Source organism: Myxocyprinus asiaticus, chromosome 36 (assembly GCF_019703515.2).
Source record: "Myxocyprinus asiaticus isolate MX2 ecotype Aquarium Trade chromosome 36, UBuf_Myxa_2, whole genome shotgun sequence".
Classification (NCBI taxonomy): Eukaryota; Metazoa; Chordata; class Actinopteri; order Cypriniformes; family Catostomidae; genus Myxocyprinus; species Myxocyprinus asiaticus.
In genome coordinates, this window is record NC_059379.1 from 27,035,527 (window position 1) to 27,049,846 (window position 14,320).

A 14,320-nucleotide genomic window follows, 5' to 3' on the forward strand; every position below is an offset into this window, starting at 1 on the left:
ACTCCCCCATAGTGCAATAAATAACTGTACATACCCCTACCTTGCACATACATTACCACTTGCACATACGCCATTCTGTTTTATGTCCTATTATTTGTATGTCTATTTATACTCTTACCTTGATTTATATTCTGTGTCTCACTATATTGTTTTGTGTGCCTAAAATTCCTTGTGTATGTGAGAACACATGGCAATAAAGCTCATTCTGACTCTGATTCTTTTTTAATCACAAGAGTGAGCTGACCTGTGGTGCGTGGATTGTTGTCACTTGGCTTGGTACCCTGCACATGTTGAGCTCCTAGATCTACATGGACTGGAGGTTCTCCAGTTCGTTGATGAATGCTCAAGTTGGATGAGCTTCTCTCAGTTGCAGGGCCTAATGACACTTTCACAGGAGCCAGAGAAGCAGGAGGAGGCCACATCTTCATCACCTCCTCAACAGCCTGGCTTCCTGAATCCACAAAACACACATACTTTATAAACTTCAGAATATGTAAATGTTTAAATGTGATCAGACATCAAAAGACACTAATTATTGACAACAATGTACATAGTGTGCAACATAAAGGCTAATCGGATGGGACACTCTGTTACATTCAACATCTCTTCAAGACATTCTAGGTGATTCTCACCAAACCTGTCAAGAAAATGTCCTGGTCCTATTTTACTCCAAAAAAATAAAATAAAACAAAAATGCATTTCTACAAAAGAAATTGTATTTTGCATATAGAAAATGAAACCTGTTTTTAGGAACATTACAATTTTTTTACATTATGATATTATTTTCTTGACAGTCACACACAGTTTAACCCTCAATTCTCATTACAGAACATGTAAAAAAAAAAAAAGATGGTCATCATTATTATATTCTCATTACCGCAATGTGGATAAAAAATTGCCATTTTTATATACTCATTACCGCAATGTTAAAAAAGGTGGTCATTATTATATTCCCATTACTGCAATGTTGATAAAAGATGGTCATTATGATATTCTCTTTAACACAATTTGGATAAAAGATGGTCATTATGATTTTCTCATTACCACAATGTGGATAAAAGATGATCATTATATTCTCATTACCACAATATAAAAAAGATGGTCATTATGATATTCTCATTACCGCAATGTGAAAAAAGATGGGCATTTTGATATTCTCATTACTGCAATGTAAAAAAGATGGTCATTATGATATTTTCATTACCACAATGTGGATAAAAGATGGTCATTATGATATTCTCATTACCACAATGTAAAAAAGATGGTTATTATGATATTCTTATTACCACAATGTGGATAAAAGATGGTCATTATGATATTCTCATTATCGCAATGTGAAAAAGATGGTCACTTTTATATTCTCATTATCGCAATGTGAAAAAAGATGGTCTTTATGATTTTCTCATTACCGCAATGTAAAAAAGATGGTCATTATGATATTCTCATTACCACAATGTAAAAAACATGGTCATTATGATATTCTCATTGCCACAATGTGGATAAAAGTTGGTCATTATGATATTCTCATTACCGCAACGTGAAAAAAGATGGTCATTATGATATTCTCATTACCGCAATGTGGATAAAAGATGGTCATTATGATATTCTCATTACCGCAATGTGGATAAAAGATGATCATTATATTCTCATTACCGCAATATAAAAAAGATGTTCATTATGATATTCTCATTACCGCAATGTGAAAAAAAGATGGTCATTTTGATATTCTCATTACTGCAATGTAAAAAAAGATGGTAATTATGATATTTTCATTACCACAATGTGGATAAAATATGGTCATTATGATATTCCCATTACCGCAATATAAAAAAGATGTTCATTTTGATATTCTCATTACCGCAATGTTGAAAAAAGATGGAGATTATGATATTTTTATCACTGCAATATAAAAAAAGATGGTCATTATGATATTCTTATTACCACAATGTGGATAAAAGATGGTCATTATGATATTCTTATTACCACAATGTGGATAAATATGGTAATCGTGATATTCTCATTACCTTAATGCAAAAAAGCTATATATTATTTAAATTGTAAGGTATTAATTAGGGCTGCCAATTTAACTTGTTCATTCGATGTGATTAATTATATAAAAATATATAATTAATTAATAATTGTTAAACCAATAATAAGTTAAACTAATAATAACACAATAAATCATGTGACTGGACCGTAATATGGAATATTCCTACCAAATAAGTAATTTAAGCTTGAAGTACCACCTGTTTTCAGCAGGGGGCAGTAAGCGAAACTCCAGCTGTATAGGCAACGCGCAACTGTGCAGAGAACAAACCAAACTCAGGCTTGCTTGACACTAGCGACAGCACAAGATGAGAATGCATTCTTGCATTCAAACACAGCTGGATGGAGCGCAATTCTGAACGCAGGGATTTCGAGACATGTTTTTCTAAGTTTCAAACTACACTAACTTGACATAGCAACCTAAAAATGCTGTTTATGATGCAACACAAACGAAAAGCACTAAAAGCGTCCGTCTGACACATATGTACACTGTCACATCCTTAGAAAAGCCCTTATAATAAATATATCTGACACATTAATGAATTCAATTGCAAAATGGATTGCTGTAGACTGTAGGCCAATGATAGGCTTACGCTCAGTAATATGGAAATAAATATATTGCATTCTTAAACCACTTTTTGTCTTATCAATGCTTTACTCGTCTGCCACAATAATATAATGCTTTGTTTTTTAATTATCTGAATTATTATTTTTTATAATACATATTACAATTATTTAAATATAACTAATTATACATTTTTGATCATTATATATTTAATTACTGTTATTTGAGATGCTTTTTCAGTAAATATTTCTATATGTGATTAACTGCGATTAATTCAATTAATCAGCATATCATATAATTAATTCAATTAAAGATTGTAATCAATTGACAGCCCTAGTATGAATACTGTACATCATAGCAGTACTCCCTTGGTACTGCCTTTGATTTTCAATGATTTTAATTTTAAAAATCACTGCACAACAGAATCTTTTCACTGTAATCCAATATCATGGAAATCAATGGGAATAGTAAAAGTAAAACCTTCGGACATGTTGCGGTAATGAGAATTGGGGGGTAAAATTAGCTTTTGTGCCATTAAAGTAATGTCACAATATAAAATATTAATGGATCAGATGTAGGCTTCCTTCTTCTCTATGGAAAATATAATTTCACAATATTGTTTTTTTTTTTATTATTATTATTGATTTGGGGTTAAATATGACCAGGACATTTTTTTGACAGGTTTAGTGAGAATCACCCATCTAACTGCAACAGCATATTCAGAGTTTTGAATGTATTCATTATTCTCCAGCTGCAGTCTGTACCTGAACTACTGCCACCTGTTTTATTAAGAGAGGCTTTAGGTGGCCAGCACACCAGCCTGTCCTCTTTATTCTGTTCCTCCTCCTGCACAGCTGCTGGTAGACGGGCCACAGATGACACTGCAAACAACACAAGCACACCCGCTCTTTAAATGCAATACAACAACTATTGTCAAACTACCACCAATAAATGAAGACGTTATGTTACATCACAATAAACACAGTCCCAAATAGGTGTATAGTATATTATACCCAAATCATAACATAAGTGTTCAGCTCATGTAAGTGTGTGTGTGTGTGTACAGTGTGGTTACAGTGATTATTAACCTCTGTCTGGCTGATGTGCAAGAGAGTTAGAGAGAGACAGAGAAAGCTCTTCCCCTAGCCCTAGCAACAGCTGTGCTTTTATGTCAGCAAGCAGAGTGGCACCAAACCCCAATTATCATATGTGCATGATGTGTGCGGTGTGTGTACGCATGCGGGGGAAATGAAGACATGAGGGCAAACAGAGTAGATTAAACTGGAAAAGAGAAATCAAAGGGATCAACAGAGCTGTTCATTTTGCAGCTGTGCTATAGATTAGGTTTTTTTAAACCACTGTGAGTAAGAGCATCTGAGTTCTGACTCAGGGGAACATTCAGGCTAATTCAGGCTAGGTGCTCACCGTTGGTTTCTGCTTTAAGTTCCACAGGCTGGGGTGCTGGGACCTCCCATGGTTCCTCATTTGGGGGGAGTTCTTGAGTGTTCTCCCTGTACAGGAACCTCTTTAAAGCAGCTTGGTCCTGGGTTATACACAATAAGACAAGTCACACTGCATCATGGACAGGAAGTTTTACCTTGTTTTGTGATGTGTTCATCACAACAAAATCATCGTGATTTATCATGAAAATGTAGGGTGGGACTTAACTGGATTAGGAATTAACTGGATTGTGAAAAATGGACATTACATACCAGAATGGAACCAAATGAGAATACAGTGTCAGTGTTATTATAGTTTGAATTTTTTTATTTAGTTTTTTTTTTATTTAGTTTTTTTTTATTTAGGTTAGTTTTTGTCAGTTTTCACTCCATGAATGTTAGTTTCATTTTAGTTTTTCTTTTTTATATTTAGTTTGTTTTCGGACTGCCAAAGCTAAAGTGATAGTTCACTAAAAAATGAAAATTCACTCATCATTTACTCACCCTCATGCCATCCCAGATGTGTGACTTTCTTCAGCAGATCACAAACAAAGATTTTTAGAAAATTATCTCAGCTCTGTATGTCCATACAATGCAAGTGAATGAGTACTAACATTTAGAAGCTCCAAAAAGCAAATAAAGGCAGCATAAAAGTAATTCATCCAACTCCAGTGGTTTAATCCATGTCTTCAGAAGCTATATGATAGGTGTGGTTGAGAAACTGATCAATATTTAAGTACTTTTTTACTATACATTTGACTTCCTGCCCAGTAAGTGGTAATATGCATGAAGAATGCAAATCACTAAAAACCAAACAAGAATGTGAAAGTGAAAGTGGAGATTTATAGTAAAAAAGGATTTAAATATTGATCTGTTTCTCGTCCACACTTACCAAATCACTTCTGAAGATATGGATTTAACCACTGCAGTCGTATGAATTTCTTTTGTGCTTTTGGTGCTTCAGAATTTTGGTTACCATTCACTTGCATTGTATGGACCTACAGAACTGAGATATTCTTTTAAAAATCTTTGTTTGTGTTCAGCAGAAGAAAGTCATACACATCTGGGATGGCATGAGGGTGAGAAAATTATGAGGGAATAGTAATTGTAATGCATACTTGCATAGTTTAATTTCAGTTATTTCAATTATGTTAGTTTTAAAATGTTATTTTTAGTTAAAAAAATTTCATCAAGTTTCCATTAATGATAACTCTGATGCGAGTTTGCTAAAACAATGGCTAAATAGCTGTTTGCCTATTGTCTAACATTATCCAATAACCCACATGGCACGTCACGTCAGCGGAAAAGGAAAGTAATTCCAAAGGAAGAGAAAGTTATTACATTCTGATTAAGGATTACTAAGACATTTCGTATTTTTATTTGAACATGTTTTTCTTTCAAATAATAACTAACGATACCAATAAATTGTTCAGAGTAAGACCAGGAACGTGCATTAAGAAAGTAAACAGGGTCAATTCTGATTTCATGTTGACTTTAATAGCTTTGATATCATAAGTGGCAAGTAGGTTGTAATGCGGTAGATCACACCTGTTCTAATTAGTCCTTCCAAAAGTGTGTTCAATCGGCACTCCAGTTCAAACTGAACTTCACACTTGAGATGCACCCCACCACTGCAAGCTCTTCTTTCTGATCTCTGAAGGCACGATTGGATGAGTCACCGTTGCACCTGTGCACATGTGGCCTAACACCCATCTCAACGACCCCAAGTGTGTGCCTGAGTGGATATGGATCCAGCCATAACAGGTGTGAAAAAACTCTCTAAATAACTCCTCATCTTTATCTCAAAGTGCTAGCTTCAACAACAAGGAGTCTAGAGTCTAGCAAGGAGACTAGCAATTCACTTAAGAGGCAGAATTTAGTGTTATGCTTGCCATAAATTTTATACCAAGCTCTGAAGTGAGGTACACGAAACACTAAATCTTGACAAAAAAGCTTTGTGTTTGAAAACATAAGGACAGAGACACCTTGGAGGAATACGACTGTCATAACTAATATGTGAATGTGTTACAGTATTTATGATGGCCTGCAGGCAGTGGTGGAAAGATTACAGATTTATTTTACTTAAGTAAAAGTACTGCTACTGAAGAAATAATTCAATTGAGTACAAGTAGAAGTACTGAGAAATATTATGACTCAAGTAAGAGTAAATAAGTAGTTTGCCAAAAAAGTACTCAAGTAATTACAAGTTACTTTATGAAAATTATATTATATATAGCATGTACATTTCCATTTTTAGAACACAAAGACATTTTTGTTCTTGAAAGAAATTGATGCTTCCTTTCACCAAGGATGCATTAAATTGGTCAAAAATACTGTCAAAATCATTCATTGCAAATTATTATTACGGTTTGAAATAATTGTTTTAAGTGGTATTTATTCATTTTTTTCTTTCCCGTGATGGCAAACATATACTGTGTCACCTATTCCTTACAAAAGCATTCTAAAGTGCTAATTTGGTACTCAAGAAACTTTTATTATTATTAGAACAATTGAAAATGGTTGCGCAACCATGCGGAAATCACAATACAGTGGTTTGCTTTCCCCATTTGCTGAGGTACTGAGTTCTTACAAGTTGCTTTACACTTGCAAGTCAAATTTCGGTTTTAAAAATAGGCAAAAAGAAAAACATTTCTCCTGAAATTCTATTTTCTCCTAAAATCTATTGTTTTTTGGCTATTCCATGCATTACTGTTTTGAAAAAAGTATCTCTAACCAGGATAGAGAGGGAAGTGGATGGCCCAGATGCATGACAAAAAGACAAGTAAATCACAGTCTCTAGTCTGAGAAACAGACTCCTCACAGGTCCTAAACTAGCAGCTTCTAAATGCCAAAGACCTGCATTGCTGCAAGAGGATTCTTGGACAAAAAGAATATAACATTTATTTAAATAGAAATAGCCATTTGTAACTTTCTAAATGTCTCTAAATCGTCTCTAAACTACATAATGTGCATTGTGACTGAAACACATTCCTTTTTCAGGTTTATTCTCATTCACGTATGTTCAAGTATTTAAGTTAACATTCTGTACAAAACTAATATAATGCAATATCATAGGAGGAAATTTATCCTCTATGACATTGCAGCAATTATCCAGCTATGGAATGAGATTATAAAGCAAACTGTTATCAACTCCTACATGCCAACTGAATAAAATAAGGTAAAAATATACATTTCACACAGTGTTTAGTGAGAGATATGATTGATTCAAACACTAAAAGTGGTTGTTCTGTATATGTTTTATTGTATTATAGCTGTAATAATAAAATCTTAATTAAGATTATGGTTATTTAACATATTGAGATATTATTATTAAGTAAATTGTAACATTTAGTTACATTGTTTTGTGATTTCTCATACCTTCTTTATATAACATCCATTCCTTGCACACTTTTGGCCTCTAGCGGGTGAGTCTTTTCAGACAGAGAAACAGCAGCACAGGGCAGGAAAGTACAGTACAGCACCGTGAGCAAGAGTGTTACACACTGGGACAGTTTATTTTTAACAAGAGGGGTGAACGGATTTCTGTGGTATTTCCCCCGAGTCCCCGTTAATTTCCGACACTATTGGCATTGTATCTTTCTAAGGTATTTAAAAGTTTGTTTTAGACATATAGTAGCAAGTAAACAAGATTTCCCCACATATATGTCAAACATTGTGTTAATGTTGGACAGTTAAAACACTGCCTACCATAAAAGTAAGTTTGATCAGTGGTTAAACGTGTTCAGACGGTTCCCTCATACATGAATGAACGGCTCCTTTCCAGACTAAAATTAAATATGCAGAAAATCACAGTATTACAGTTCTTGTATAGTGACAGGGCAGAAAGTCTTGGAGAAGTTAGAGAAGAGAGGACACCGGTGGCAGTTTATGAGAGCTGCTGTGCTCATGATGCTGTGCCCTGCGGGCTCCATCCTGCTGTGCACAGCTCGTTTTAGTTTATAAACATATTTAGCGCTTATAACTTTCTTCTTCCCAAAAATTCAGAAATATTATGTATTTTTTTGTACTTTGTAATTGTGGTGAAAAATAACTGTAGTGAAGTTGAATACTCATTTTTAATCAACTCAAGTAAAAGTACTATTATTTATTTATACTTAAAAAAGTAGAACAATGTGAAAAATGTACTCAAGTACTGTAATGAGAATAGTTGTAATTCATTACTTTCTCTGCCTGCAGGCACTGCAATTGCAGTCTCCTCTTTTAGAACAAATCATATCAACACTGACATTCTGAAGCATCGACAAAGAGGCTCTGATTTAAATATTGGTAACACATTACAATAAAGTTCCTTCAGTTAACATCAGTTAATGCATTAAGTACCATGAACTAATAATGAATAATATATTAATTATAGCATTTATTAATCTTTGTTCATTTTAGTTAAAAAAATTATTATTTTTTATTTTTAGTTCATGTTAGTTCATAGTGCAATAACTAATGTTAACAAATACAACTTTTGAATTTTAAAAATACTGTCTATTGTAACCCAAGATAAATCAACGCTCTAAAAGTTTTGTTCATTGTTAGTTCATGTTAACTTATGTTGTTAACTCATGCTAACAAATGAAACCTTATACAAGTGTTACCACAATACTTACATTTATGCAGGTAACAAGGCCCTGCAGGAAGCGCTCCAGCTCTTTTGCAAAAGTCTTTTCTGTGGTGAACAACTTCACCAGCTCTCTGCAATGACACAGAGTGATAAAGCTGCAAGACATATAATTTAGCGTTCCTGTCTCAAGCATATTATGAAACCAAAACGAGGACATTATCCTGTATAGTCATGTGAAAAACAACACTTGTTCAAACTACACAGAAACATTGCAGAAACTCTACCGGCAGATGTCCAGTTTTGCTGAAAGATGATCTTTGTGGATATATAGTTCTTTTTTGTCTTTCAGGAGACATATAATATCTTCGCTCTCAAAGATTGGGTTGCCTTCTGACACCTCAAGGCGATAATGAATATACAGCTTTCCAACCTGCAAAAACACAAACTTGTCTTTTTTTCCTCCATTCTACTCCCCTCTAAAATAATATGATGCAATAGCCAGCAAGCAGTTGGCAGGCAAAGAAACATTTTCTAAAGAAAATGTCTCTAGTGTGAATACCTGTCCAAAACTCAGTGAGCTGATCTGTTTAGCAATCCCACTATCCTTCAGCTCACTGTAAACCTCTTCAAAATCTGCATGGTGGAAAATGAACCTCTGGATGTAAGGGATGACCTGCCGCACCAGGGTCTGCATGGAAGGGCAAGGCCTGTAGCTTTCAGTTTGCGCTTCAGTGGTCACACACTGGGAGAGTCTTTTAATCCCACAGATCTCCAAGAACAACTCTCGGTCTCTCTCACTGAATGCCTCCTTCTCACTAAAATGCAACTTGCCTGAGAAAACAAAACCAGGAAATTGACTTCTAAATGATCCAGATTGTCCATTAAAAAGCTAAACCAATATACAGTATGTAGGACATAAATAGATAAGGTGGCAACATTCAAACAACATGTTGAAATCTAATTCACAGAATTAATGCAGAATATGTGAAAATCGTACTTTGTGGGCCTGATCATTGGCCACAAAAACATTTGTTTTATTATTTTGGCATGTTAATGCATTACCTTCATGTCTGGATTTGTTGGCTGCTCTCTTAACTGCAGAAGGCAGGTTAAGCAGACAAACCGCACTATGCAATTTGAAGATCTTCTCCAAGTTTGCGCTGTCTGCAATCATGGGCTTACGAGCTAATGTGACCCAGACATTAGTCTTGGTAGGGAACACTCTTTTATGAGACACCATTTCTGTTAAGATCGTAAACAACACAAATTATCTTTATAGACCAGAACAGGAATTTGCAGATATGACAAGCTGAATAAGCAACAAATGGCTGCTGTGAGTTAATCTCACCTTTTAGAGAGCTGCAGTAGGTGGTGTCTAGTTGAGTGTCTTGATCCTGTTCACCATGAACAGGTATTTTACATTTAGCAGCTTTTGTTGAGAGGAAGACAAGCATATTAGAGGAACAGAATAAAATATCAGTCAAAAAGTAACAATGCAGGCCATCGTTAAAAGAATCATTCACCCAAAAAAAGGAAAATTGTCATCATTTACTCACTCTCATGCCATCCCAGATGTGTAAGACTTACTTTCTTCAGCAGTAACACATTTGAAGAAAAATAGAAAAATATCTCAGCTCTGTAGGTCCTTAAAATGCAAATGAATGGAGATTTCTCTTTTGATGGATTATAGTTAAAAAGTACTTAAATGTTGATCTTTTTTCACACCAAAAGGGATCATGTCACTTTACAAGACATTAATTTAACCACTGGAGTCTTATGGATGATGTTCATGCTGACTATCTGTGATTTTTGGAGCTTCAAACCATCTACTTGCATTTTAAGGACCTACTGAGCTGAGATATTTCTCTATTTTTCTTCTGTGTTCTGCTGAAGAAAGAAAGTAAAACACATCTGGGATGGCATTAGGGTGAGTAAATGCTGAGAGAATTTTAATTTTTGGGTGAACTATTCATTTAAGCAGAATAACACCCTCAGTCAACATTTACTTTCATCTTTTTTTCCACACAATGAAAGTGAATGGTGACTGAGGTTGTTATTCTGCTTAACTTCTCCTTTTGTGCTACACAAAGACAGAAAGTCACAGGGGTTTTGGAACAACATGAGAGTGAGCAAATGATGACAGAATTTGCATTTCTAGGTGAATTATCCCTTTAAATTCTTACCTAGTTTGGCAAAAATGACAGAGACATCTTGGACTACATCTCCTGTAGCAAGGGGTGCCGACTCACAAACTGCCTCCAAGAGGGCAACATACTGCTTCATGGAGGGATTTGACTCCACTTTGAGAGACTGCAATAATAATAAAGGTTGCTTTCAATCAAGGTTATTATCGTAAACTAAAACGAAAATGAAAACTAAATGTAAAAAATATTTCCGTAAACTGAACAAAATTGGAAAAACTGAAACTAAACTTCATGGCTCTGAAAAAACTAAACTAAAAAAAACTAATGTCAAAAAATATTTAGTTTTCGTTTTTGTTGTGTATCTGCAAAACAGAATAGAATAGAAGAACAGGGAACCCTGCAACAGATGTCATGGCCCCCACAAAGCCCCCCACTGAACATCGAGTCAGTCTGAGATTAGATAAAGAGACAGAAGCAACTGAGACAGACTGAATAGATAGAACAACTGTGGCGAATTCTCCAAGAAGCTTGGAACATCCTATCTGCCAACAACCAAGAACAACTGTGTCCAGGTGTACCTAGGAGAATTGATGCTGTTTTGAAGTTGGTCATACCAAATATTGATTTAGCTTTTTTTATGTTTACTAGATTTTGTTAATTGAAAAATAAAAATTAATTATTGCACAATTGTTTTTAAGAAATCCTCACTATGCAACATTTTTCACAAGTGCCAAAAACCTTTGCACAATACTGTATATATATTTACACACACACAAACACACACACACAGTATATACTGTATATATATGCATGTATAGCGAACCCCCCAGGTGTCCCAGTTTGAGACCTTCAAAATCTGGTCACCCTATAGAAAACACACTAGCCGTGTCTAGGACTTTAATTATGACACATTTGAACCTTTATTGGAATGACTGTTCATTGTGTTGCCAATGCACACAAAGAGAACAGAAACAATATAATATCCAGTCATTTATTCTGATTCTCTCTCTCTCTCTCTCTCTCTCTCTCTCACACACACACATACACACACACACACACACAGTCTTTTCACTCATTCTGTCTTACACCGTCAATCAGTGATTTGTTTTACATTTCATATGGAATTGGTATAGAGTTTAGAGTTTTTGTTCAGTTTTCAGAGTTGCGACAAGGCTTACTTTCTCATGTCAAATGCACTAAAGAGGACTTTGTGGTTAAAGTTCAATAAAAAAGAAGCATTCTTAAATCAGAATTGAGTTTTCTTCTACTGTAATATCAATAATGAAATTCAGTTGGTCATATTAGATTTTTAATATTCTAAGTATTATTTACAAACTGTACATTTTGGTGTCCAGCTATATGACCCACATTGCACAAATGCCTGTTTTCCCCATTCTATATAACTTGGAGCTAAATATAAATGAAATAGAAATAAAAATGAAATTAAAAATGTAAAACTATTATAGCCTTGCTTTCAATGGCAATTGGAAAAAAATTTTATTTCTAAATTAGTTCTTTAAAATGCTACTTGTGAAACCAAACGTTACAAAATCTAAAAACATACCTTGAACATGCTTTTCATGTCCTGCAAATTGGTATAAAATGGTGCCAGTACTTTGGGCTCCTGTATCCCACTGTCAGGCCTTCGAATCAACTCCTTGTATCTTTGGAACATGCCTGTCGGATCAATCCAGCAAACCTCCTTAAGATGGTAGAACCGCCCAGAGCACCAATCGTCCATCCTGTTAGCAAGCATGAGAAGAACCAGCACCATAAATATAGGGATGGAGTCATCCTAATAATACATTGTAGTTTCGTTATTGTCTGGTGGTGTTTGATTTTGTAGTTAAGGGGTGTTCACACATTCAGCGATCTGCAGCAACAAACTGACTTGAAGTCATTTATTGCAGATTTCTGGCGATGACATGAATGACAGTGACCATGGCCGATGAGATGTGGGCACGTCCAGTGAAGTGGAGATGAAGGTGAGAAAAGGTTAAAGGAAGAGTTCACCCAAAAATGAAAATTATCTTGTCATTTACTCACCCTCATACCATTCCAGATGTGTATGACTTTCTTTCTTCTGCAGAACATGAAGAATTTTAGAAGAATATCTCAGCTCTGTAGGTCCATACGATTCAAGTGAATGATGACTAAAACCTTGAAGCTCTAAAAAAGCACATAAACTCAGCATAAAAGTAATCCATACGACTCCAGTGGTTACATCCATGTCTTCAGAAGCGATCTAATAGGTTTTGGGTGAGAACAGACCAAAAATAACTCCTTTTTCACTATAAATATTGCCATTGCAGTCTCTAGCCATTATTATGATTTCAAGCTTTACACTTCCTAGTGCTTGACGCATGCAAAGAGCACTGGATGGCGCTAGGAAGTGTAATCGAGCTAAAAATCATCACTGCCAAGGAGACTGCAGATGTCAAGATTTAAAGTGAAAAAGGAGTTATAGTTTGGTCAGTTCTCATTCAAAACCAATTAGATTGCTTCAGAAGACATGGATTAAACCACTGGAGTCGTATACTGTAGATTACTTTTATGCTGCCTTTATGTGCTTTTTGGAGATTCAAAGGTTTGGTCACCATTCACTTATACTGTATGGACCTACAGAGTTGAGATATTCTACTAAAAGTCTTTGTGTTCAGCAGAAGAAAAAGTTATACATATCTGGGATGGCATGAGGGTGAGTCAATGATGTTAATGAATGACCACCAATTAGTAGTCGCTGTAGTCAAGTGTAGGCAAGACGGAGCAGAAGTTCATGTTACTGTGAGCGATTCCACTGTTCCATATGATTTGTCTCTGCCCACATGCAGAGATATAATAAAAAAATTATGCATGGAAAACTGTGACAGAAATTGTCAGCATTCTGAGTGAGCTTGATTCATGCAATATCAATTATTCATATATTCATGGTATGATGCATTACGCACTGCTGCAATTTATATTTAAACGCTTTCCCTGCAGAATTTTTGTCAGCAGGAAAACTGATTCCTTGTCAGCAGGAAAACTGGGCATCAAGTGGCAGGAAAGTCTACTAGTACAGCGACAACATCTAGCAATAAAATCGTTGTATGTGTGAACGTGGAAATGCACTCAAGGCTTTTATTACATTTTGTAGGGATTTGTGTTAAATGGCTGAGATAATTACTGTATATCTTACCTCTCATACTCGATGAAGACAGCGGGTGAGTGCTGAAACAAGTCTCTGAGCTGGACACTAGAGCATTCTGCATACAGATAACGGTACACAGTATGTATGTGCTCGACTGTAGTGGTGAATTCTGCACCCTCAGGCTCCTCCGACCGATCCTCGGACACCTTACTGCACCAACACTTCAGATAGCCTATCATGTCCGCCACATGAACAGTATGTCTCATTCCTGCAAAATCATTTAATCTCAATTAAGCTAGTATACGTACAAAAAAAAGGGCAAAATCAAATCCAACATGAATCTGCGTTTACAGTCCATTTAGCATTCTGTTATAATTTATTCGTGCTGTTCCAAACCCATATGACTTTCTTATGCAAAAAAAA

At 35.2% G+C, this 14,320-nt stretch overlaps 1 protein-coding gene across 6 annotated transcripts in view; it reads right to left on the reverse strand.

Annotated features, from left to right (window-relative positions):
- Nucleotides 1-14,320, reverse strand: part of LOC127427065 (uncharacterized) — a 67,611-nt gene that overhangs the window by 4,454 nt on the left and 48,837 nt on the right. For all 6 annotated transcript variants that reach the window (XM_051674397.1, XM_051674396.1, XM_051674398.1 and 3 more), the window contains 11 exons: nucleotides 13,946-14,165; nucleotides 12,332-12,509; nucleotides 10,807-10,933; nucleotides 9,972-10,052; nucleotides 9,686-9,865; nucleotides 9,183-9,454; nucleotides 8,908-9,053; nucleotides 8,670-8,754; nucleotides 4,037-4,154; nucleotides 3,376-3,492; nucleotides 245-451 (listed from right to left, as the gene is read on the reverse strand). In XM_051674397.1, the coding sequence (XP_051530357.1) occupies nucleotides 245-451; nucleotides 3,376-3,492; nucleotides 4,037-4,154; nucleotides 8,670-8,754; nucleotides 8,908-9,053; nucleotides 9,183-9,454; nucleotides 9,686-9,865; nucleotides 9,972-10,052; nucleotides 10,807-10,933; nucleotides 12,332-12,509; nucleotides 13,946-14,165 (1,731 nt within the window). The remainder of the gene's footprint in view (nucleotides 1-244; nucleotides 452-3,375; nucleotides 3,493-4,036; nucleotides 4,155-8,669; nucleotides 8,755-8,907; nucleotides 9,054-9,182; nucleotides 9,455-9,685; nucleotides 9,866-9,971; nucleotides 10,053-10,806; nucleotides 10,934-12,331; nucleotides 12,510-13,945; nucleotides 14,166-14,320) is intronic.